This window comes from Vombatus ursinus, unplaced genomic scaffold, assembly GCF_900497805.2.
Source record: "Vombatus ursinus unplaced genomic scaffold, bare-nosed wombat genome assembly UNPS02014818.1, whole genome shotgun sequence".
NCBI classification, from domain to species: domain Eukaryota; kingdom Metazoa; phylum Chordata; class Mammalia; order Diprotodontia; family Vombatidae; genus Vombatus; species Vombatus ursinus.
This window is the reverse complement of record NW_020954596.1, coordinates 1,110,496-1,134,554: the sequence shown is the minus strand read 5'-3', so window position 1 is coordinate 1,134,554 and position 24,059 is coordinate 1,110,496. Positions and strand designations below refer to the sequence as shown.

The window sequence follows — 24,059 nt, the reverse complement described above, 5'->3', positions numbered from 1 at the left end:
TCAGCAGTAAAGCCAGAAGAGGAATGAAAGATAGAAACAGCTAGGTGACACAATGGATAGAGTTCTGGGCCTGGAGTGAGGCTCATCTTCCCAAGTTCAAATCCGGCCTCCAACACTTACTGGGACTGTGACCCCGGGCAAGTCATGTGACCCTGTTTGCCTTAGTTTCCTCATCTGTCAAATGAACTGGAGAAGGAAATGGCAAAGTTGGCAGTATCTCTGCCAAGAAAATTCCAAATGGAGTCACGAAGAGTAGGACACAACTGAATAATAGAATCTATGAGAGCAAATCCTAACACCAGAGGAATTCTACCAACCTTTGTATTCATCCTTATTTAACTGACACATGATTGGGATATTCAAGAGGTTCCTGGACTCTACTTTATCCAAGAAAGGTACATCTATAAAAGGTCCTAGTTCCTCTTGCCATTCTGAGTGTAAGGCAGTGCTACCCAGACATAGCTTGCAGTTTGGAACTGGGCTGGTTTTCCTGGAACTATGGAGCATTCCTCTTTACATCTTAGAGACCAGAATGGATAATTGAGAAATTGGAATGGGAGGGGGAAGAAATTGGTGAAACTGATTTTTTGTGTGTGCATACTATGGACATTTTACCAGTAAATCTGTCGTTAGAACTGAGTGTGGCCCCATGTCTCTGTTCTTTGAGATCTATAAATGAAAAACTCAAGGTGCTTAATAGAAATTTATTGGATTGAGTTGAAAACATGGTTTCTGCCCTCAAGGAACTCATGAATACAAATAACTAAAGTGCAAGGTTGAATGTAATAAGGGTTGTAAGAGAGACAGAAGCAGAATATTACGGCAGTTCCTTAAGAGATAAGTGGTCAAGCTATTTTCTATAGAAGAATTGTAAACTATAGATGATGACATTGAAACATGCTCCAAATTATTTATAGAGAAATGCAGATGAACACAATTCTGAGATTTACCATCATACCAGGCACATTGATAGATGAAAAAAGATGGGGTCACCCCCTGTTGGAGAGGTTACAAAAGATAGGCATACTGATATAGTATTGGTAGAACTGTGAAAGTAGTATTTCAATGTGTAATTATACAAGGAAGGTGACTAAACTGTCCATGTTCTTTGACCAGTGATCTCACTATTGCATTTATACCTCCAAGGAAATTAAAGACAGAAGCAAAGGTGTGTGTTTGTGTACATGTGTGTAAATACATGTGTACATACATACATATACACACACATATAATAATTGTAGTTTGGGACCAAATTACGAAGAGCCTTGAATGTCATCATAAAGAGTTTGGACCTAACTAGGAGGTAGCTATGACATATTAGAAACAGCCTTGGGTCTGGAATCAGAAGACACCAGTTCTAATCTTGCCCATTTATCAGCTAGGTGACCTTGGGGCAAGTCACTTGACTTCATTGTCTAAAATGGGGATAATAATATTTCACTCTCTACTTCACATGGCCATTGTAAAGATCAAATGAGTTAATGCTGGTAAAGCACTATGCAAACTCTAAATGTCAGCTGTACGTACCATCAATAATAATAATAATTCAGGAGGCAATGGGTAGCCATAGAAGATTTCTGAGTAAGAAATGATCATGATCATTATTCAGAGATTAATTTTTTTGGGGGGGGAGGGGGATGGATGGAGAATTGGAGTTGTGATTTCATTGTAGGGAACTCCTAGTGAGTAAGATCCCTCTATCAATGCACACTGGCAGCTGCCCTACAACTCACATAGAGGCTTAGAGTGGGGGCAATGAGACCAAGGTCACACAGCTGGAATGTGTTAAAAGCTGGACTTAAACCTATGTCTTCTTGACTATGAAGCTACCTTCCTATCCATTACACGGTATTATAGGAGGGCAAAAGCAAGTCAGGGTGTTGTAGAGGGTGGACAGCCAGGCTCAGGGTCAAGAATTCCTGGGGTCAAGTCTAGCATCTGACACATACTAGCTGAGGGACCCTCTTAGTGCCCTAGGTGGTTCTCTAAGCCTGTATAAGTGGTAGCATTGTTGCATCTACATTGGTGGAGAGGATTTCTTCATTGGGAGTTTCAATGAAATAGGTCCAGTAAAAAAAAAAAAAAGAAAGAAAGAAAAGATAGTTTATATATGCAGTCTCACTTCCAGACTATGTGTCTAAATAATATTATAGGGAAGAGATATCTGTTTACTACTTTCTCATTCAGAGCAAGAGATCTCTGTGGCCTGGAGCATTATTTTCAAAATCTTCCATAGACACTGTCCCTCAGAAACAAACCTGGTTTGCACCACTTGCCAACTTTCCTAAGGCCCTGCCTGCTTTCTTTTGGTCTGGAGCTTATAGATGATTTGGCTTCCATCGTTCCAAGAATAGAGTTGCTTCTCCTGGGGATTGTAATGGATCATAGAGTGGACCCTCTGCCGCTTGGGGAAGACCAAGGTAGGGATGTCCTGCTTGTTGATGGTTCCCAGGACATCATAGACACAATTGATGATGCGGGAGCTCTGGCGGCCTCTACTGTATACCACATACAGGACCCCGCACAGGAGAAAGGCTGCATCGGCATCTCTGTTACTGCAGAATGATGTCCAAGTGTGCTCCACGGCCATTGTTTCAGGGTCTATTTTCGTGATTATCAGGTGGTCTATCTCTCTGTGAATGGCCCAGAGCCCGTGCTCATCCACAGCCAGGTCGATGTGAGTCCAGGGAGTATGCTGATAGACTGGTATGCCGTAGCTCCCTGGGAGTAGCATCCGATCTTCCACACTTTTCTTTTGGAGGTTGTATTTGATGATCTCGTTGGGGGTGCCATGATTGTGGAAGAATAAGAAACCCCGATAGACCACCTGCCCAGTGCCTTGCCAGGACAGCAGCAAGACAAGCTTCCGGGGTGTGGGCTTACCTTCCATAAATGCCTTCATATTGGTAAATTCCCATATGGTGTTGTTCCTGGAGCCGCTTAAGAAATAAATCTTGGTGGAATTATTGCTGATATCTTTCATCCAACAACCATGTGTATCTTTGGTCGTCTTCACAATCTTCATTGACTTTATGCCTGTCAACATGTTGTCACAGCCTGTACATAAAGAGAGAGAAAATAATGGAAAGGGTTATTTTGTACATCTTTGGTATCTGCATTCTCAGAAAACTTGAAGGCTTATTCTCTTTCCTTCTAGGTCCAATACCAGGCATGGGAAGATTACAAAATATCCCAATAAATATTTAGTATAAGAGATTGGAAGGGCAGTGTGGAATAGTAGATAGAGAGCTGGCCCTGAAGCCAAAAAGACCTGGGTTCTAGTCCTTCCTCTGACACATACTGGTTGTGTGACCCTGGATGTTCTAGACAACTTTCTAGACTGAAAGTTTAGGATGATGTGCCAAACTGTACTGGAAGAGGGATTTTCCTCACCTGGAAGTCCTAGTCCTTATCCCCTGTAAAGAGTTCTCTCAGAAGGGAAATAATACTCTCTTGGGCTGAGTTCCCAAGATTCTTAAGATAGGAAAGGATGATATTCATAGTGGCAGCTAGGTGGTGCAGTGCATAGTGCACAGGTCCTGGAGTTAGGAAAACCTGAGTTTATGCCTTAGGTACTTAGTGGCATCACTATGGTCAATTCACCCCATCTCTATGAGCCTCAGGTTACTCATCTGTAAAGTGGGAATGAATAATAGCACCAATCTTCCAGGGTTGTTGTGAGGACCAGATGAGAAGCACTTTGCAAATCTTACAGGCTAGCTATTATTATCAGCTGATTTCAGCATTTCCTCATTCTTAGAATTTTTTGTTTCTTTAAGATGCCCAGTGCAGTGCTGGGCCCATAGTAGATAATTAATACAGAGCAGAAAGGGACCTTGAGGTCATATAATCCACCTATGTTTGAGCACGATTATGGTCTACAACATTCCTACAAAGAAGGCCCTAGTACTCAAACCCCCCGCCCAACCCCCTTTCTCGACTCCCCTGTGGAAAATGCACTATCTCCTGAGCAAACTCAGCCCACTTCTGGACAATGCTAATTATTCTTTATATAGAGCTTAAATGGACCTTTATCCAAGGTCTACCCACTGCTCCAAATTTTGCCCTTTGGGGTCAAGCAGAGCTAGTCAGTCTGTCAGTGAACAAACATCTTAATGGGCAGCTAGAAGGCACAGTGGATAGAGTGCTAAGCTCAAGTCAGGAGGACTTGAGTTCAAATCTGGCCTCAGTTACTTACTAGATATGTGACTCTGGGCAAGTCACTTAACTTCTGTTTGCCTCAATTTCCTCAAATATAAAATGGGTATTATAGCAGCACCTACTTCCCAGGGTTATTCCCAGGATCAAATGAAATAATATTTGTAAAGCATTTAGTACACAGTAGGCACTATATAAATGCTTATTCCTTTCCCCTCATTTATTAAGTACCTACTATGTGCCAGTCATTATGCAAAGTACTGGGGATACAGAAAACAGTCTCTGACCTCGAAGAGCTCACAATCTAAAGGGAGTAACAGCAAGCAAACAAATATGTACAAACGAGATAAAGACAGGAAAAATAAGAAATAATTAATAAAGGGAGGGCACTAGAAATAAGAGGGGTTGGGAAAGACCTCTTATAGAAGTTCAGATTTAGATTGGAAGGACTTGAGGTTTAGCTTGTCTCTTACATGAAAGCTCATCAAATACTTGAAGACAACAATCATTGTGTTTCCAAATCTCTTCTTCTTTAGGATAAATGCCCCGACTTCTTCTCTCCCCTGCCTCCCCACCAGTTCATTCAATGGACCCTCATATAGTGGCATCTCTAGTCATTCTGCTTCTACTGATATAATCCAAAATCACATTAGATTCTTTTGATTATCATACTACTGACTAATATTTTATCAGCTCTGCTTCTTCTCAATGACCTCTATCCTTCCATAACAGTATAGCATACTCGATAGAATGCTAGACTTGTACAATTTTCAGGACAACTTGGACTTGAATCCCAGTTAAGACGTTAACTAGCTATGTGGCACGTTACAAATCACAAACTCTCTGAGCCTCAGTTTCCCCCTATAAAAAATGTGGGCTTAATAGCATCTTTTACAAAAGGTTGCTATGATAAAATTATATATATATATATAATCTATGTATATACATACAAAGAGACCTGTATTTATGTATATACATATATATGCATATATAATGTTTTGTGAGCATCAAACTACCAAGTAGTTTTAATATAATAATGATAATTAGAACAATAATAACCATAGTTTTGTCATGAGCTCAAGCCCATTAACTCTTGGTCATACTCACGAAGCTTAATTTATCTCCATTTATTGAGATCTCTAGGTCACTATTGAATACTCTGTGCATTTATGTATGGACATCTGAGGTCATGGTGCTTTTATTATGATGCTTTTCTTGGATATTGTCTCCTGTGAATTACTAGTCTTCTCTAATAATCATTTTCTTCTGATGTTATATCCACTGCATTCTGACTTGGAAGATCTATGAGGGCAATTTTCTCCCTCTCTATCCCCTTTCAGTTTAAATACCTCTCCAGGCAAACATATTTTTTAATGACCTTTATAGGTGCACTCCATCATGGGCCAAGAGCCAAACAATTCCTATATCTCATGTTATATTCTGTTCCCCCATGCCCGTAATGTTTTCCTTCTCATCTCCATTGTCTAGCTTCCATAGCTTCCTTTAAGCCTCAGCTAATAGCTTACTTTCTGCAAGAAGCCTTTTCTCCATGCTCGTGTCTTCTCTCTGAGGTTACTTCCATTTTATCATATATTTATGTATATATCTTGTGTGTACCTAGTTGTTTGTATATTGTCTCCCTTATTAGAACACGAGCTCCAGGAGGGCAGGAACCATGTCTTTCTTTGGATCCTCAGTACTTAGCATAATGCCTGACACATAGTTAATGCTTAATAAATGACTTATAGTCCAGAAATTCAAATCTTATTCCCAGATGCCATCTTTTTAAACAGCTGTTCACTGTTCAAATTTACCTTTCTCCTCTATGTCCTCCATCTTCAGCAGATAGCAGTAATGAAAACATCACCTGTTCCTGCAAACAACTTTGGTTTTTTGCTTAGGACTTGCTAATCCTTATTAATTTTAGGTTCCTCCTGTCATTATCTTTTATCCTCACATGAATCAGTAGAAATGAGTAGTGGTTATTAGCCTTGACAAGTCTCATGAGGGTTTCCAACATGCCCCTGACACCTTCTCTGATACGGCATACCGTCCTGTTGTCCCTGCCAGGTCAACCACCCCCTTTGTAGGGAGTCCCAGACCAGCGTTATTTTTCTCTGTTATTTTTGTCCAGTACTAGGATCACCTTTCTCTCAGTGGTATCTTTAAATCTTTCTCATTATTCCTTCAGTCTCAGAGGGTCCAGTGCCTCATTCTATAGGAAGAGCCTTAAACCTATGATCTCAGTCCAAATATTCAGTGGTCCTCATTGTCATGGTCTTCACTCTCCACTTCTGGCTCACCATCCAGCCAACTCCACTTCCACAATCCCAGGCACCTCGTTCTTGCTCCTCCCTTTCCTCCTCATCTTTATACTTTGTCTTTCCATATTAGAATGTAAGTTCCTTGTTAGTAGGAGCCATCTTGTTTTCTTATTTTTGGATTCCCAGTGCCTAGCACAGTGCCTGGCACATAGTAAGCAGTTAATAAATGCTCACTCAGTTATGCTAATCTATCACCTATTAATTATCCATCTAATCTATCAATTATCCATCTAATCTATCACTTATCTATCTAATCTATCACCTGTCTAATCTATCATCATCTTTCATTTTCCTAACATATCTACCCTACAGACTCCTGACATAGGTTTGAATTTCCTCACTGCCTCTTCAGATAATTTCCCCCCTTTATTTTCCCTTTGAAGCACTTCCATTCTTCAAGGAACTAAAGATTCTTCCTCAACTTGAAAGAAAGAAGACTTCCCTCCAACCCATTTATACATGGAGCTATCATTTGGCACTGATCTATTGCACAGATCTATTGTACTTTGCACATGACTGTGGACTCCCCCTCCCGGGAAAGAGTGATAGAGCGGATTTGGGCATCAGAGGATCTGGGTACAAATCAAAGCTCTGCTGCCAATTAGCTGGAACCTCACTCCTCTGTTGATTTTATTACTATCTCTTTTGACTTGCTATGCTGGCATTTGTTGATCTAAACTGTGTTTGCCATGCCTATCTTCTGCTCTGGGGGCTCATGAGTGAGGAATTATTTAAAATGGGCTTTCAAACCTTTTCTTTCTTCCCTCCCTTTTAAAAAATTAAATTTCATTTTTAAAATTAATAAGCATTTATATTTTTTCCTTTACACTGCTCCTCCTCACTCAAACTGGAATACAAGGAAAAAAAAAACTCTAATAACAAATCTACGTAGTCAAGCAAAACAGATTCTCATTTTATCATGTCCAAAAATGTATCTTATTCTACATATTGAGTCCATTACCTCTCTGTCAGGAGGTTGGTCCTTGTTCATTGTTTGTCCTTTGTTCTCAAAGAGGACAAGGACATCAGGAAGATGATGTTGTGACTTGCGAGTGAATTGGATTTAAGTGAGTAAATTGGATTTAAGCTGTGCAAAGTCTCCAGCCTCATTATCTCTTCTAGAGCCATCTGGGTGCACTGGCAAGATATAGCTCAACACAACTGGAGATGGCCCTGAATGTAGTGGGAAACCTTGGCCTTTTTAAGCTAAAGTCTTTCTCAGTCTCAGTTTGACTGAGTCAATGTCCATTCAGTGATTAAGACTAGGTAAGAAATGAGGCAAAGAATGACCTTTTTTACCTGGTCAAAAAAAAATATCAATCTGGGAAGGGAAGACCCTTAGGGATCATGGTTAGCCGTTGTGTTGATAAAAGTTCTTAAGTCTTTTGAGTTAATCAGTTTTATAGTGTTGTCACGGTAGAAATTATTCTCTTGGTTCTGCTCAATTTGCTTTGCATCAATTCATTCAAGTCTCAGGTTTCTCTAAAACATTAATTTCATCCTTTCATATAGCATCAGAGGATTCTATCACTTTCATATACCATACTTTGTTCAGTCATTCCCCAGTGGATGGGCACCTCCTTGGTTTCCAGTGCTTTGCAATTATAAAAAAAAAAAAAAGAACTGCTATAAATATTTTTGTACGTGTGGGTCCTTTTCTTCTTTCTTTGATCTCTTTGGGATAGATGCTTGCTAGTGGCATTTTGAGGGCCTTAAAAAAGCCATACTTGTGATTTCATTGGTATAAGGAACTCTCAGGTGGAGAAACTCCCTCTCTCAGTGCAGACTGGCACCTTCTGTGAAACCTCTAGTCTTAGAGAGTTGTTTGAGGCACTAGAAGGTTGAATATAGCCAGTATGTGTCAGAAGTGGGACTTTATGCAGAGGCTGGACATCTGTTTCAGTGGGGGTACCTTTCATGTGTAGTTAAACTAAATGTCCACTGACACATCTTCAAACTCTAGTATTCTGTGATTCTATGACTTGAGCACAAATTTTTCAAAGCTAAGACCAGTTTTCCACCAATTATGGGACACTGTCTCTCCTGGCCTTTTATTTATATCGATACCTGTAGATATCAATATTGATATCGATCTGCCTAAGTATTCTATTTCCTCCTGCCCTCTGCCCCAATAGAATGTAAGTCCTTTAAGGGCTAAGGCTATTTTTCGATTTTCTTTGCATACCCAGCACCTCTCACAGTGCCTTACACATAACAGTTGCTTAAAAAAAATGCTTGTTGAATGAATGTTACTTGCTCAGCTGAAATTTGAGCTATAATTGGCTTCTTCCAAAACTGTAATATAAACAGAAGCACCCTCAGCTGTTGCTTAGGAAAAGGATTTTGTGTCAAACTAAATCCTACTTCTAGCTTTTCTTCATGTCTGTCTCCTCTCTGTACTGATCAGACTTCAGGTACCTTATATTCTTCTATGGCCTCGATAGGTCTTCAGTCTCTACTGGCTTCTGAGAAAAGTTTTATCTCTAGAAACATACATTTCTAGAGATTTTATCTATCTATCTATCTATCTATCTATCTATCTATCTATCTATCTAATAAGGTTCACAGAATCTCAGAGTTGGAAGGCACCTCAGAAGTCTCATAGTTTAACTCTACCTGAACTAGGTACGGATAAGACCAGTATCTTGGTAAGTATAGGGAACTCCTTAGTGAACAATGTCCCTCTACCAAAGCAGATTATAGCACTTTAAGGTTTGCAAAGTGCCTTACAAATATTATCTAGCTAACATTTATATAGAGCTTACTATGTGCCAGGCACTGTGCTAAGCACTTTACAATTACTATCTCATTAGATCCTCACAACAACCCTGGAAGGTGTTATTATCCCCATTTTACAGATGAGGAAACTGAGGCAGACAGAAGTTAAAGGATTTACCAGGGGCCATGCACCTAGTTAAGGGTCTGAGACTGAATTTGAACTTGGTTTCTCTGACCCAGGCCCAGTGTTCTATCCACTGCTTAGAATGGAGAGAGATAAGGGGATCTGTCCAGGGTCACACAGCCAGTATGTGACTTGAACCCAGGCCATCCTGTCTCTGAAGCAGACTTTCTTGCTGTACTGCTACCTCTCTACTAAAGTATTAATTCCTATAACATATCTGACAAAGTCATCCAGTCTTGGCTTGAAGATGCCCTTCAAGGCCTCACTCAAATGCCACCTTCTCAATTCCACTAACTATTATTAAGGACCAACTCTGTGTAAAGTTCTGGGCTTAGCGCTGGAGAAATGAAGAGAAAAAGAAAACAACGCCTCCCTGCCTCTTTTCTTTTTCCTGGAACGGTTCTCTCTTTTTCTCATAATAAGATGTGACTTGCTGGCTTGCTCATATATGAAAGATATATAATTAGTAAATTCCTGCTAAAGCCCAAGGCCAACAGATGCTGGCCTCAGCTCTCATTTGTGAGAAGATTTTATGTTGAAAACTAACATCTAGACTATTTCCACTTTCCTCCACTTCTTTTTTTCTCACCTTTCCCTGCTGATCAGGATGCAGAAAACGTCTATTATTCCCTTTCCTCTTTACTGTTTCAGCATCTTTTCTCCCCTCTCTCTTGAGTGAGTTTTGTCCGTATTGGAGTTTCCCATCTTTTTATTTTATTTTTTTCAGCAGGGGTGGGGAGAGGGGCTTTTGTTGCCTCCCCCCCCTCCCCTGCACTGTATAATACTGCTTGCCTTTTTGGTATCCAGAGTATTCTGCAGATATGAGCCCCACTCTGCCCCAGGTTTGAGGTTTGTTGTGGGTGTGTCAAAGACATAGCTCACAGGATTCTTCTGATATATTTCTTTTATTAATTAATTAATTAATTAATTCAAAGCAAAAGATACTTAATAAAGCAACATAGCAAGATTTCCACCTTGCATGTGGATTACCAGGGGTGGGATAACCAGGCCACCCCTGGCCTGGACAGATTCTTCCTTTGGTTACCCTTCCACTGGTGGGAGAAGGAACGCTCTTGGAGAACACGTTTGATTGGGGGACACATATGGGGGGTACATGAGTAGGTAACATGTGCCAAGAAACACATATCTAGGATAACTAAGACCTCTGACACTATAGAACCATCAGTATCTTCTGGTGATGTCATTGGGTGAACTGCTTCCTCCTCTGAATGTGAGTTTTCTGCTAGTCTGTTATTTTTGTGATGTCCTTCCCTGTGGATGTGTCCACTGCTGGTCCTGCCCTCTCCTAGGTACCTCTGATGCTGCTGCTGCTGCTTTACTCTGCAACTAACTGCTGGTCTTGGGCGGCTGTATATAGCTTAGGGGGAGGGGGAGGAGGAGGCCAGCTTATCTTTAGCTTGATAGCTCCAGGAGCTACTTTCAGTTCTTTTAAACCCCTAGCCTACTTTGATCACTCAACTAACTAGAGAAGTCGTTAGGCATTTTAAATCTGTTTCTTGAATTGAACTCTTCTTGGGCCCCTGATCTCAGTCTTCTACCTGATTTGGGGTTAGAACATTCCTTTTAACACCTATCATGCCCAGTTGTATGTCCTTTCAAAGCACTGTAAGGTTTTTTTTTTAGAAGAACCACGAAAGTTGTATGTGAAACTAAGGTAGCTAGATACTTTTTGTTTTCTATTATATCCCTTGTCTCTGTGAAAATCAACTTGGAGCAAAAACAAAAGGTACAGCTGGAGTGGGAAACCTCCACCCTAGTTCCTTTGCTCTACATTTATGCCTTTGTTATACATTTCTGCCAGCAACAAATTCACTGTTCTTCCTAAGCTCAACTGCATTTGACTAAAAATTAGAGGATTACTGCCAAAGCCCTCTCACAAACTGAAGTTGTTTCTAGCTGTTGTCTATAAGAATCAAAAATATGTTTTCCCAGGCCTGGTTCTATTCTTTCTAGCAAATATCTGAGGCCAGATTTGAAGTGAGGAAGATGGGTCTTCTTGACTTCAGGCCTGGCACTCTATCCACTTTACCACCCAGCTGTCCAGAGTCAGGAAGACCTGCTTTCAAATCTGGCCTCAGACACTTACTAACTCTGTGACTGTGGGCAAGTCACTTCACCCTGTTTGCCTCAGTTTCTTTATCTGTAAAATGAGCAGGAGAAGGAAATGGCAAACCACTCCAGTATCTCTGCCAAGAAAACCCCAAATGTGGTCAGGAAGAACTGGACATAATTGAAATGACTGAACAACAAAAGCTTTCACCTACTTGACTGTGTTCTCCAGAAGGGAAGGGACCGCCTAATCCCTGTATCTTCCCCAGTTCCTCGCACAAAGGTCTGCTCACAGTGGGTACTTATAATAATGTGGCAGGCAGATGCAGAAAGATCCAAGAGGACTTTGGGTAGTGAGTTTATAGGAACAGACTCCTTCCGAAGAGGATTTGCTTTCCCTTGGTGCAATGGACTGGAACATATACACAAAGTAGCAAGGACTCCCGGAGAAGAGCAGAGGTTCCTGGGAGGAGGAAAAAGAAGCTTCTTGGAGATGGAAGTCATGAAAGAAAAAGCTGAAGGACAGGATCAGAAATGCCTGAGGCAAGCAGAGAGGAACTACAGAGCAGAGTCCAGAGGTTGAGAACTGAAGTGTCTGAGACAGGACAGAGCTGCTACATGAGCAGTGACTGTCTTGGAGCTGTAGGAAAGACTATAGTCAAGACCTTGGTGCCAAGACAAAGGCGATCTCTCTGTACTGGCCTTGGGACCCACTGGACCGTGCATCTAGGACTTTATCTTTTGGTGGTGTGAGGTTTTTTTCCAAAATTGTGTTATGTGCTTTTGGGGAAGGAGCTAGGGCAGAGGTGGGGAACTTGCAGCCTCAAGGCCACATGTGGCCCTCTAGGTCCTCAAGTGTGGCTCTTTGACCGAATCCAAGGGGATTTGTTCTGTGAAGTTTAGATTCAGTCAAAGGGCCACACTTGAGGACCTAGAGGGCCACATGTGGCTTCGAGGCCGCAGGTTTCCCACCCATGATGGAGTATCCAACCTCGCCTAGAACTGTACCATTTCCCAGGCTTCTTTAAGTTCAAATGACTTGGTAACTTTCCTTGTTGGTAGGAGGAAAGTAAATACCTAAAGGCCAGCTTAAGAGGAACCAAATTCCAATGTTTCCATGGAAAACCCTGAATAGAGGCATGAGTCAAAGAGTATGGTAATTGATAAACCTCCAAGACAGGAACCTCTGTGGACTATGAATTACAATAATAATAGTGATGCTGATAGCTGATATGTTGTATAGTTTGTATATTGCTATGCTCACATTGTCACATTGCACAACTCCGTGAGTTGAGAATTTTTGGTTCTAGAACCTTCCTCTGTAGAATGACAGAAAAAGACATCGAGGTATATGGGGTTAATTGACTTGTCTAAGGTCACACAATAGCCACACAAATGTCAGAGTTAATAAAGGAGGCAGCAATTAAACCTAGGGTACAAATATCTATACAGAAATGTATAAAATATGGGTAATGTACAAGGTCCACCAGAGATCTTCACCATAACTGAGTATGCATTATTCAGAAAGAACAAACTAGACAAAAGGGATGATGTTATGACACTATAGCCTATATTATGTTATGGTAATATAGGCATATAGCCTATATTAAGAAGACGTACTCATGTGGCTGCTAGGTGGCGCTATAGTGCATAGAGCGCTGGGCCTGAAATCAGGACCACTTATCTTCCTGAGTGCAAATCCTCACAATCTAGTTTCAGTTTATGATTCTAGGCTGCTTATACCTTCTCATCCACTCTATACTCTAGCTAAACTGGCCGATTTGTTCTGTCAATGACTTTCTGTCTCCCATTTCCATGCCTTTGCACAGACTGCCATTTTTGGAACGCCCTTCCCCCTTACCTCCACATCTTTGAACTGCTAGCTTCCTTCAAGGCTCAGCTTAGACATTACTCCTTTCAAGAGATTTTTCCTGAATTTCCCAGTCCTTCCCAATTACTGTGCATTTTGGGGACATATACCCTGTATTTACTACCCTGTGAATATGTTGCCTTCCCCATGAGAATATAAGATCTTTGAGGATAGGGACTGTTTTTATTTTTCTTTGTACCCCCAGCACCTAGTCAATGCCTGGCACAAAGTAGGTGTTTAGTAAATGCATGTCAATTGATTGAAATCCTTGACTACCACAGACACAGGCATCAGTCACCTCCAGTATTTGAAGTGGGGTGGATATGGACCAGAGTACAGGACCTGGGAACCAGGTCATCACCTTCATGTGCCAGAATTAGTTAAGCCTTCAAGCCTAGCGCCTGGTTGTCCAGGGAGACTTCTTAGGGGAAAGAATGATGCTCACTGTCCTATAAATTTTCTAGAAATGAATAAATGTAGGGTACATCAGATGACAGGGATTTGGGTGAGTAACAAGAAAGGAGATGGCCGGATCAAGGCTGGAGATAAAATTTCATGGGTCTACAACATATGATATTAGGATGTGACAAATTATACCTGAAATCTTTGTGTGGCTTGTTGGATAATTTGTCATCTGACTCAGATATGACCTTAATGAGCTTGCCTCTCAGACTTTGTTTTGAATTTCTGGTCTTTATTCTATCTGTATCTGATGCCACTTCTTCTCCCTCTGATTTTTTTCTCACTCTGAGACCTGGCCACTCAGTTGTTCGGCTTCCCTCTACTCCTGATCTCCCTCTATGTGGGAACTTCCCTGCTGAGCTTGTTTCTTTGTTCTCCAAGGAAAGGGTTTAGCTAACACCAGGTTCTCTGAGAGCTGAACTTTATGGATTAGTACAGACAAGGAATTCATAGTCAAGAAGTCCTGGATGCCTGGCATTGTCAGGGAAAGCTTCAAGGTCTCATGGACTGGCAAGGCTATGGACCAGAGAAGCATACAAGGGACACCCTGACTTGGCACTGCACTTTTTCTCTGGAGGAATCTCTGGTTAAGGTATGGCCACCATAAAAACACTTCTGTTGCTAGGTCTCCTGAGGCTTTCTGAACTCCCCAAAAGATATTAAAAAAACCAAACAAAAACCATGTAATCTGACTTATTTGTATTATTAAAAATATGTGAATGTTAACAAGACAATAACAACAAATTCTTATTTATGCTTAATTTCTACTAGTTCATGATTCAGTACCAGTGACCATATTCTTTAAATAACTTAAATACATTGGGTGTAGGCAGTCTCAATGTTGGTAGAAGTGCTGGTACAGTTTCCAGGTAAATGGCCATACCTGTTCCCTTCCTACCTCTGGTTTGGTTGCACTACCTTTCCTGTTGTCCTAATGAAAAACTTCACAAGAACTATCATGTCTTGTATTTTTGATCTTGAACAAAGTAGGTAAAATTAGTAAATTTTTAATTATATAAAAGGGGGAAAATTCTGCTTTCGAAAACTTTCAGGAAACTTTTAATAAAAAGTTGTTTTAAAAAAATTGGTATTATTATTATTTTTTTCCTTCCCAATGGGTAAGGGCAGGGAGAGAGGCAAAGAATTTGAAACTCAAAAAGTTTTTAAACAGAATGTCAAAAATAAATAAAAATACATTTAAAATTAAAATAAAATAAAATTTTAAATTGGAGTTAGCCATTTTTGTGGTTTGTTTAGTTGTGTCCAACTCTTCATGATCCCATGGACCATACTGTACATAGGGTTTTCTTGCAAAGATACTGGAGTGGTTTGCCATTTCCTTCTCTGGTGTATTAAACAGAGGTTAGGTGATTTGCACAGGGTTTCACAGCTAGTGTCTGAGGCCAGATTTGAACTTTGGTTTTCTTGACTGCAGGCCCTGCACTCAATTCAATGAGCCATCTAGCTGCTTGTTAGCTATTTTGGGCAGGACCATTTCAGTCCTTGCTTATTAGTACTTTGGTACACTAATTTGCAAATAATCCCAATTCCATGAATGGGTTCTAGTATATATATTGCATCCTCTCATGTCACAATGGGAGGTTAACATAATCATGTGAAGTTATGTAATTCTATTAGTCTCATGGGATCATAGATTTAGACATGGGAGGGACCTTAGATGTCACCCAATCCAATCCCCTTATTTCACACAGAAACAGGGCTTATTTTTACTGTGTAAATTTCTAAATATTATTAATCTCATAGCTTTGAGTATGAAATTGGGTTACAGAATTCAAGTGCCTGACGTAGTTTATAATCTTAGCCCTTTCTGGTTGGTTTAACCATGCTCAAAAGCTGCATAAACAGGCTAAATAAAATACAAACCGAGTTCTCATTAGAAGTTATGAAATGTGTATTGCTGTTCTACTGAGTACCTTATTTTCTGACTTTTCCATTGAAGGTTGCCTCTTCCTGGCTGCTAAGACAGTTTCTTGTCTTCCCCGTTCTGGGAGATTAAATCATCCCTCCATCCTTTCTGGAAGTTGTAACCAGGCGGAAGGTGTGACCCACTTTCCTGGAGCTCAGTCAGCCTAGGGAACATCTGCTGCTGCGTGGCTGGCCTGGGATCTTTTGATAATTACATTTCTGTGGAAATGCTGCTTTCTTAGAGGTGACCAATGTATGCACACGTGGGAATGACCTATTTTATGTTCCTCTGTATATGCATGTGTGTTCTTTTATGTGTATATTTTTACCTTTTTAAAGACCAGAGCTATTCTACCCATTGAATACTTCAGGTAGGGCTGTAACTAAAAATGCTTATGCCTGGGGCAAGTAGCGTAAAAAGCATGTTCAGTAGAGAAATGAGTTGGCCAGGATGTACCTTGTGGTGGAGACACAGAGACACTGGGGCATTGGTATTGGGGAGTAAGGGAAACATAGTCACAGGAGGGAAGAGTTCACCTTAGTAAACCAAAGCATTGCAAATGCTGTTAGCACTCTTTAAACCAGGCATTCTGGGGCAAAAGCCTGGTTGTGCCCCATCTCAGTTATCACTGTAACTTAGTGGTTCTCAATCTGCAGTCCACAAACTGCTTTAAAAACCATAACTATTTCAATATAATTGGTTTCCTTTGTAATCTTACATATTTTATTTTAGGTATTTGTATTTTAGAAAATTATTCTGAGGAGTCCATGGGCATCACTAGATCACCAAAGGGGTCCATGACACAAAAGAGATCTACAAACTCCTGTTCTAATTTAATGTGTAGAGAGCCCTTCCCCCACCCCAGAGTGGGAACCTGGTGCGGAAGGTTTAGAAAAGGTAAATCTTTCTTACTTGAGTTAAGGAGAGTCCTGACCTTTTGCTCTTCTTCAGAGTCTTTTATCTGCTTTTCCATCACCATCTTATCCTCTTCTATACATGTCTCAGATGTCCTAATGTATTCTAGGTAGTCAATTTCACGTTGGGCTCTTTCAACTCTTCCCCCCAAGTGATGCATTTCACTCTTATATTCAGTCTTATAAAGGTGGCATCTCTCCAGGTCCGCAGAGACCTTCTTAGAAAATTCCTGGAATTCTTGAATGTATGCCCTTGTATCTTGGCGACATTTTTCCAGCCCTTGCTTAAGTCAGAAAACAAATACTGATTTCAGACTTTATTTCCTAATGTATAATTACTAGCAAATGGAAAAAAATGGAATTATTTTATGTATTTCTTTCTCTTTCTTCTCTTTCCTCTCTTCCTCCCTCCCTTTCTCTTTCTTTCTTCTTTTTTTCTGTCTTTTTCTTTCTCTCTCTCTCTCCCTCCCTTTCTTTTTCCTTTCTTTTTTTCTTTCCTTTCCCAGTAGAGCAAAACACGTAGAATGAAATTGTTTTATTTACTGAGTGGCATTGACCTTCCCTTCAAAATGACAGTTCCAGGGTATGGGGAAATGGCCAGCGTGGCCATTTTTGACTTTTTTTTTTTTTTGATATTCTTTCCATATTTTACACCCATCTTTCTGAAACAATTTTGTAGCCATGAGAATAGCAAACTATAGATATACATGTAAGTAGTTGTGCAATTTTATTTTGAGGAAAACCTGAAGGGATTTAGGTACGTGTAATCAAGGTGGGATTATTTAAAGGGCAGTTGTGAGATTGCCAAGTGTCCATGACTATGATTTATGTGTTTAAGGAGGTGGGATGGGCAGGAGAAGCAACAGCAATGATCTCTCACCTCTGAAAATTCAGTTTTGTGGCCTTGGAGTCATTGTAATTTGGCTACCCTTTTAAGGGCAGTATTTTGATCAGGACTGTAAACAAAAAATGTGATATTACTTTGGAATCTATAATTTCTCTGAAAATGATAGCAAATAACCATTAGGTATAGGACGTGCTTTGACAGAAAAAAGTAAAAATTGATCAGAACTTAGTGTACTAAAAACAGGATCACATACTCTTTCTTTTATTCTTAATTAGCATAAATTGTGGACTACTTCATTTAAAAAATTGGGTTCAGTTTGAAAGAGAAAAAAAACCCCAGAATTAAGTTTCTGACTTATTTTTCTTCATTAATTTTGGTGCTGATCTAGCAAATTACCAGAAGAAACTATCAATTTGAGAGAGTTGCATGACTAAAAATGATATTACTTTTCTATCTCCACATTGTCTTAGATGATATAATATAGTTGATAGAGAGCTGGGCTTGAAGTCAGGAAGATGAGCGTTCAAGCTTGTTCTTGACACGTTACCAGCAAAGTAAGCCCATATAAGTCACGGTGTCCCAGGAGACTCTCCGAGACTGTAAATTGCACATAATTTAACTTTTAGAAGGGGTTTCTCACTGGAATTCCCCTTACCAATGAAACCAAAGATCTGGACAAAAAAAAAATACAGAAATAAATATAATAAACACATACATACAGAGGGACTGAAACTTCCTTTACCAGGGCAGGCCAGAAACTCATCTCTAACATACAGTCTTGAAAAATTACTGGGATACTGAGAAGTTAAATGACTGGCCCAGGGTTACATCACCAGTATGTGTTAGAAGGAAAACCTGAATCCGTGTCTTCCAGAATTCAAGGCTAAGTCTCTTCATTGCTCCAACATAGCTTTTGTCTCTGTCTTTCCTCTTTCTCTTTCTCTCCCTCCACACATACTCACAAATATATATTCTCTTAAACAATAGCACCTGCTTTTTCAGAAACATGTTTCATTGTCAAGATGGTCACAGTAAGAACAGGAGAAAAGTAAGTCATGTGTTTTTTTTAAAAATATAAGTGACAATGCAGAAGTTCGAGAAGGAGCAACACATTTCTATGGCCATTCCAACATACCTACCTCTAACATCTGAAAGCGTCGGAAGATGTATTGGACCATTTCTGGGTCTTGGGCATCTTGTGGCTGAAGAAGAAGACTCATAAGGCAGAAGACTAAGAAGGGTCTGGCTTGAGCTGTCATGATGCCACCAAATCACTGGGGGAAGAAGGTGGGGTGGGAAACAGAGGAATAAAATGATCACCCAAGAAACTCTGGGGAAGCTGTGGTTGAATGATGCCGTGACTTGAAAGCACAGCATAAAGAGTTGGAGTCTGTGGGGGGCACAGCAAATGAAGTTGGTTACTGTGGCAGCAAGCCTTTGGAAAACAGAGTGAAGAATGCTTGTTTGCTCCAACTGACGGGCCTTCTGGTGATCAAATCCAGCTGTTCATGCATAAGCCGGTCATGTGAGAAGTTCCAGGCATCGGTGCTTTCTCTGCCATGGGATGTTACACAATGCCTCCCTGGGGAACTTGGTGGGGGGAGACTTGGGATTTACTATCAGGAGCACTGAATGGAGGGGTTGGGGGGGCAGAGAACTGACACCTGCCAATGCCAGGGACTGCTTCAAGTTCCATTGCGGGGGACTCATTTTCTTTCTTGAATTTCTCCTTCTAAATTTGATATTTCTAGTTCACTGAAAAACTTCCCTTTATGCTTTCTGAAGTCGAATGATTGGCCTGAAATGAACTTCAGCTTTCCCAGGCCCTCGGAAAAATAAAGCTCTTTCGGAGGTTTACTGGGAGACCACACCCATTGTCCAGATGTCCAGATTCCCTCTGCAGTTTTAAAGGCACAGGAAGCAGTAATGAAAATGCATGTCACCACAGACCCATACTTTATTAAGGGCTAGCATACTCCTGTTAGTTCCAGGTTCTACCCAGAAACTTGAGAAATTCTCTCTAAATTTTCTCCAGCCTATGCCGCTGGCACCATCTTCCCACTGAAAGCCCCTTTACTACGACCAGTGTAGCAAAAGGAAGCCTTAGTAGTCTGGTGGTGAGAGCACTGAACTTGGCACCAGGAAGACGTAGGTTTCAAGGCCTGGTCCTATGGCTTTGTATGTCTCATATTTTTTTTAATCCATAATTTCCTTATCTGTAATAGCAGCATCATTTACATAGAGTTAGACTTTTTTTTTTTGGAGGGGTGAGGAGGAGCAGAGCAGGCCTGTGATTTCATTGGCAGAGGGAACTTCTGATTCTGATCAGACTGCTGTTCCACAATTTACAAGTCATGAGAATTGCCTGGGGCACTGAGATGCCAAGGGTCATGCAGCCAGTATAGATTAAAAGAAAATGGTTAGCATTTACAAAGTACCTGCTCTGTGCCAAGCACAGTGCTAAGCACTTTATGAATATCTCATTTGATCCTTGCAACAATCCTGGGGAGTAGGTGCTCTTATCATCTCTGTTTTACAGATATTTAAGAAGTATTTACAAACACAAGGAATTAAGGCAGTCTCTGCCTCAAGGAGCTTATCTTCTATTGGGAGAAGCTAAAAGGGAGCTAGAAGAGGGGCATATGCGTGAGATAGCATGAAGTGGAGATGGCCACAAAGCGACATGGAGGCCTGGTTCAGGATGAAATCAGGCAAAAACTTACCTATCAGACTCTGGCTTGCTAGAGACAAAGTCCAAGATTCTGGTGGGAGGGACTTAAGGAGGATGGACTGCTTTGGGGAAGAATGAAATAATTCTTCTCCAGTATTGAGTGGTAGTAAGATATTCTGGTAGCCCATGGGGGAGTCACAATAGGGAAATGTCCACTAATTATGATTGTTGAGGCCAAAGCTTGTGAGCCTTTGACTTTTATTGCTGTGCTAGGCAGCTAGGGTGCAATGGACAGAGTGCTAGTCCTGTAGTCAGGAAGCTATGAGGTCAAATATTGCTTCAGATACTTCCTAGGCTGTGTGACTGTGAGCATGGTCTCAGTTTCCTTAATCTGTAAAATGGGAGTAATAGCATCTTCTTCACATTTGTTACCAATAATGGAATCACAGTACTTTGTGTGTGTGTGTGTGTGTGTGTGTGTGTGTGTGTGTGTGTGTGTGTGACTTTTATTTCATAGTGCTAGATTTTTGCTTTCCAAAAATATTTTATTAATTTGCAATTCTACCGCCAATGAATGTTTATAGCTATTTCTCCACAACCCAGACAACGAGTTTAATTGTTTTTAATTTTTTTTGTTGCCATTTTAGTGAGTGTAGAAGGTGGCTCCTGAGAATTGTTTCAATTAGTGTCTCTGATTATTAAAGAAGTAATTTTTTGAGTATTATCAAGTGAGTAAACATATAAAGTGCTTTATAAACCTTAAAGTGCCATATAAATGCCATCATCATTATCATCATCATCATCATCATCATCATTTCCAATTTGTATTTCATTGGTGTCCCTTGACCGTTTATCCCTCAGCAGGGCTGGGGAACCTGTGGCCTCGAGGCCATGTGTGGCCTTCTAGGTCCTTGGTTGTGGCCTTTTGACTGAGTCCAAGTTTTACAGAACAAATCCTTTTATTAAGGGGATTTGTTCTGTGAAGTTTGGATTCAATCAGAGGGCCACACTTGAGGACCTAGTGGGTCTTTGCAAAATTTTAACAGTTTATTATATATGTTAGATGTCAAACTTTTATCTAGAATATCTGACAATATTTTACATCAATTTGTTACTTTGTTTTTATTTCTATTTTTGGTTATACAGATTTTATTTTAATGTAATCAAGCATATCTATATTGTGCCTGGAATTTCCTTCTGTTCAGTAGAAGCAAAATCATTGACAACTCTGTAATTAAGAAAAGCGTTATTCTAGTTTCTTCCAATTTTGTTTAATTCTTCTCTCTCTCTCTCTCTCTCTCTGCCCTTCAGTCTATTATCCAGCTGGAATTCACTGTGGTATCTGGTGAGTAACTAGCTAATATTTTCCCTCAATCTGTTATTTTTCTTTTCATCTTAGTAAAAATGCATTCTCATGTAAATTTGTGTAATGAAACCAACTCCATCTACTTCATTGCCTATAATTTCTTTTATTTTTCCTAATGAAAAAAGTTGTCTGAGACTCCAGAGTGCCTAGTAAATTGTAGGTGTTTAATAATTACTTTTTGAATTGAATTGGAGTATGAAATAAACTACCTCAATCTCATCCCTACTTTAGTGTTTATTTGCTTTGTGTTTTGTTCTGCTTGAATGAGACTGAGTCTCCTCTAAAACCATTTCCCATCGTATTGCTAACCAGTTTTTCTAAGCACATCTGTTAAGCGATTACTCTTCTCTGTATTTTTATAAGTTTAACAAACACTAATCTATTATTTATACTTGATTGCATATCTGGTATCTTAATTTTGTTCCATTGCCTATTTCTTTCCTTTTTTGCCTATTACTTAATAGTTTTTTAAAAATGATAATTGCTTCACATTATGTTTAAAGTCTAGGAATGCAATTCTACCTTCATTTTATATATATATATATATTTTTTTTTCTTCCACATGTTCCTTAATATTCTTGACTATTTGTCATAATATAATGATAGCTAGCGTTTATGTAGTGCTTTACAAATATTACCTCATTTTATCCTCCTAACAGCTCTGGGAGGAAGGTATTATTGTTATCTTACAGGAAACTGAGGCAAATGGAGGTTAGGTCTTATCCATGTAGGTTCCATGTCAGTCATCAAGCCATCATATCTGTTTCATTAAGATTTTATCCAGTTATATGAAGGAGTTTTTTGGTATTTTGATTATCATAGTAAATTAATTTTTGGCAATATTGTCATTTTAACAGCATGATTAGACCCATCCTTGAACACTGAATGTTTTTCTAGTTATTTTTAATAACCCTAAGTGTTTCATCGATATATTTTTTATCACAGTAATTTTCCAATTTTCCCTACCCCCTTCCTTTAACAAAGAAAAAATTAAGTCAAATTGGCCAACAACATGACTGCCTGATATTGTAGGCAATGTTGTGCATCAATAGTCCTCCTCCTCTTTTCTAAAAGGAGGGAAATGTGTTTCATCTGTTTTCTAGGACAAGGATTGGTCATTGCCATTTATCTGAATTCAGCTTTCTTTTAGTGTTGTTTTCATTTATGTTATTGTAGTGATTGTGTATGTTATTCTCCTGGTTCTGCTTTCTATGTATTGCTCCAGTTCATAGAAGTCTTCCCATGATTCTATAAATTCCTCATGTTTATTTCCCAATAAATGGGCAATTGTTTTGTATCCAGTTTCTTTTTTTTCTAACACAAAAAATACTACTATACATATTTTGGTTTTTCTTTCATATATTGGATCTCCCTGAAGTATATACTTAGTATTAGGAGTGTTGGGTCAAATGGTAAGAACAGTTTAATGACTCTTCTCACATAATTTCAAATTGTTTTCTGGAACAGTTGGATCAATTCATTGCTTCATCAACAGTGCACTCATATGCCTATCTTCCCATAGTCCTGCCAACATTGACTATTTCCTTCTTTTATCTTTTTACTAATTTACTAGGTGTGAGGTGAAATCTTAGAGTTATTTTTGCATTTCTATATTATCTATTTAGATGAACTTTTCAAATAGTTATTAATAGTCTGCATTTTAAAAAAGCTGTTTATTGATATTCTTTGACCATTTAATTATTGGTGAATGGTTCTTGATTTTATGTATTTTTGTCATATCCCTATATATTTTGTATATCTGACTTTCTCCAGTTATTAAGGTATTTATTTGTCTGGGCATTATTGTTTTATAGTTGTTCTTCTAAAGGTTATATGTAGTACGATAAATTTTTGTAAATGTTATAGGATACCTCCATAGGACCATATATTTAGAGTTGAAAGGGACCTTAGATTTCAGGTACTGGTTAGATTAAATAGCCTTTGAGGTCCCTTTGGACTCTGATATTCTATGATTGCATGAGGAAGAATTTTATCAATTTACAGTTCCACCAGCAATATATAAATGCACCTGTTTTTCCATAGTTCCACGAGTTCTGCCAGTTTTATTCTTGATGATTTGGTAGATGTGAGGTAGCATCTCCGGATTGTTTTAATTTACATTTCTTTGATTACCAACACTGAACATTTCACAAGTGATTTTTAAAAATAATTTGTGTATGATGCTTTTTATAAATTATCTCTTCATATCTTTTGGTCATTTATCCATTAGGAAATGTGTTTTTTTGCTTCTTTTAAATATTTATATCACATTTTTGTATACCTTTGATGTCATGCTTTTGTCTGTTACATTTGGTTTGCATATTTTTCCTCAATCTGTTATTTTTCTTCTTATCTCAGTTATAATGCATTCTCATATAAGTTTTTGTGATGAAACCAACTCCATCATCTCATTGCCTACAATTTCTTTTATTTTTCCCAATGAAAAAAAGTTGTCTGCCCCCTAAAGTTGTGAAAGAAGTACTATTCTCCTTTCTTCTCTTTAATGCTTCTTTTTATATTCACTTTCTTGATCCAGATGAACTTTATT

At 39.3% G+C, this 24,059-nt stretch overlaps 1 protein-coding gene across 1 annotated transcript; it reads right to left on the bottom strand.

The window, feature by feature from the left end:
• Positions 1–690: 690 nt before the first annotated feature.
• On the bottom strand, positions 691–19,139 carry LOC114023374 (olfactomedin-like protein 1). Its single transcript, XM_027835988.1, has 3 exons — positions 18,614–19,139; positions 16,626–16,911; positions 691–3,057 (listed from the first exon to the last, which is right to left on the bottom strand). The coding sequence occupies exons 1-3, from the start codon at positions 18,731–18,733 to the stop codon at positions 2,285–2,287; spliced, it is 1,179 nt and encodes a 392-aa protein (XP_027691789.1). The 5' UTR covers positions 18,734–19,139; the 3' UTR covers positions 691–2,284.
• Between the last annotated feature and the right edge of the window lie 4,920 nt (positions 19,140–24,059).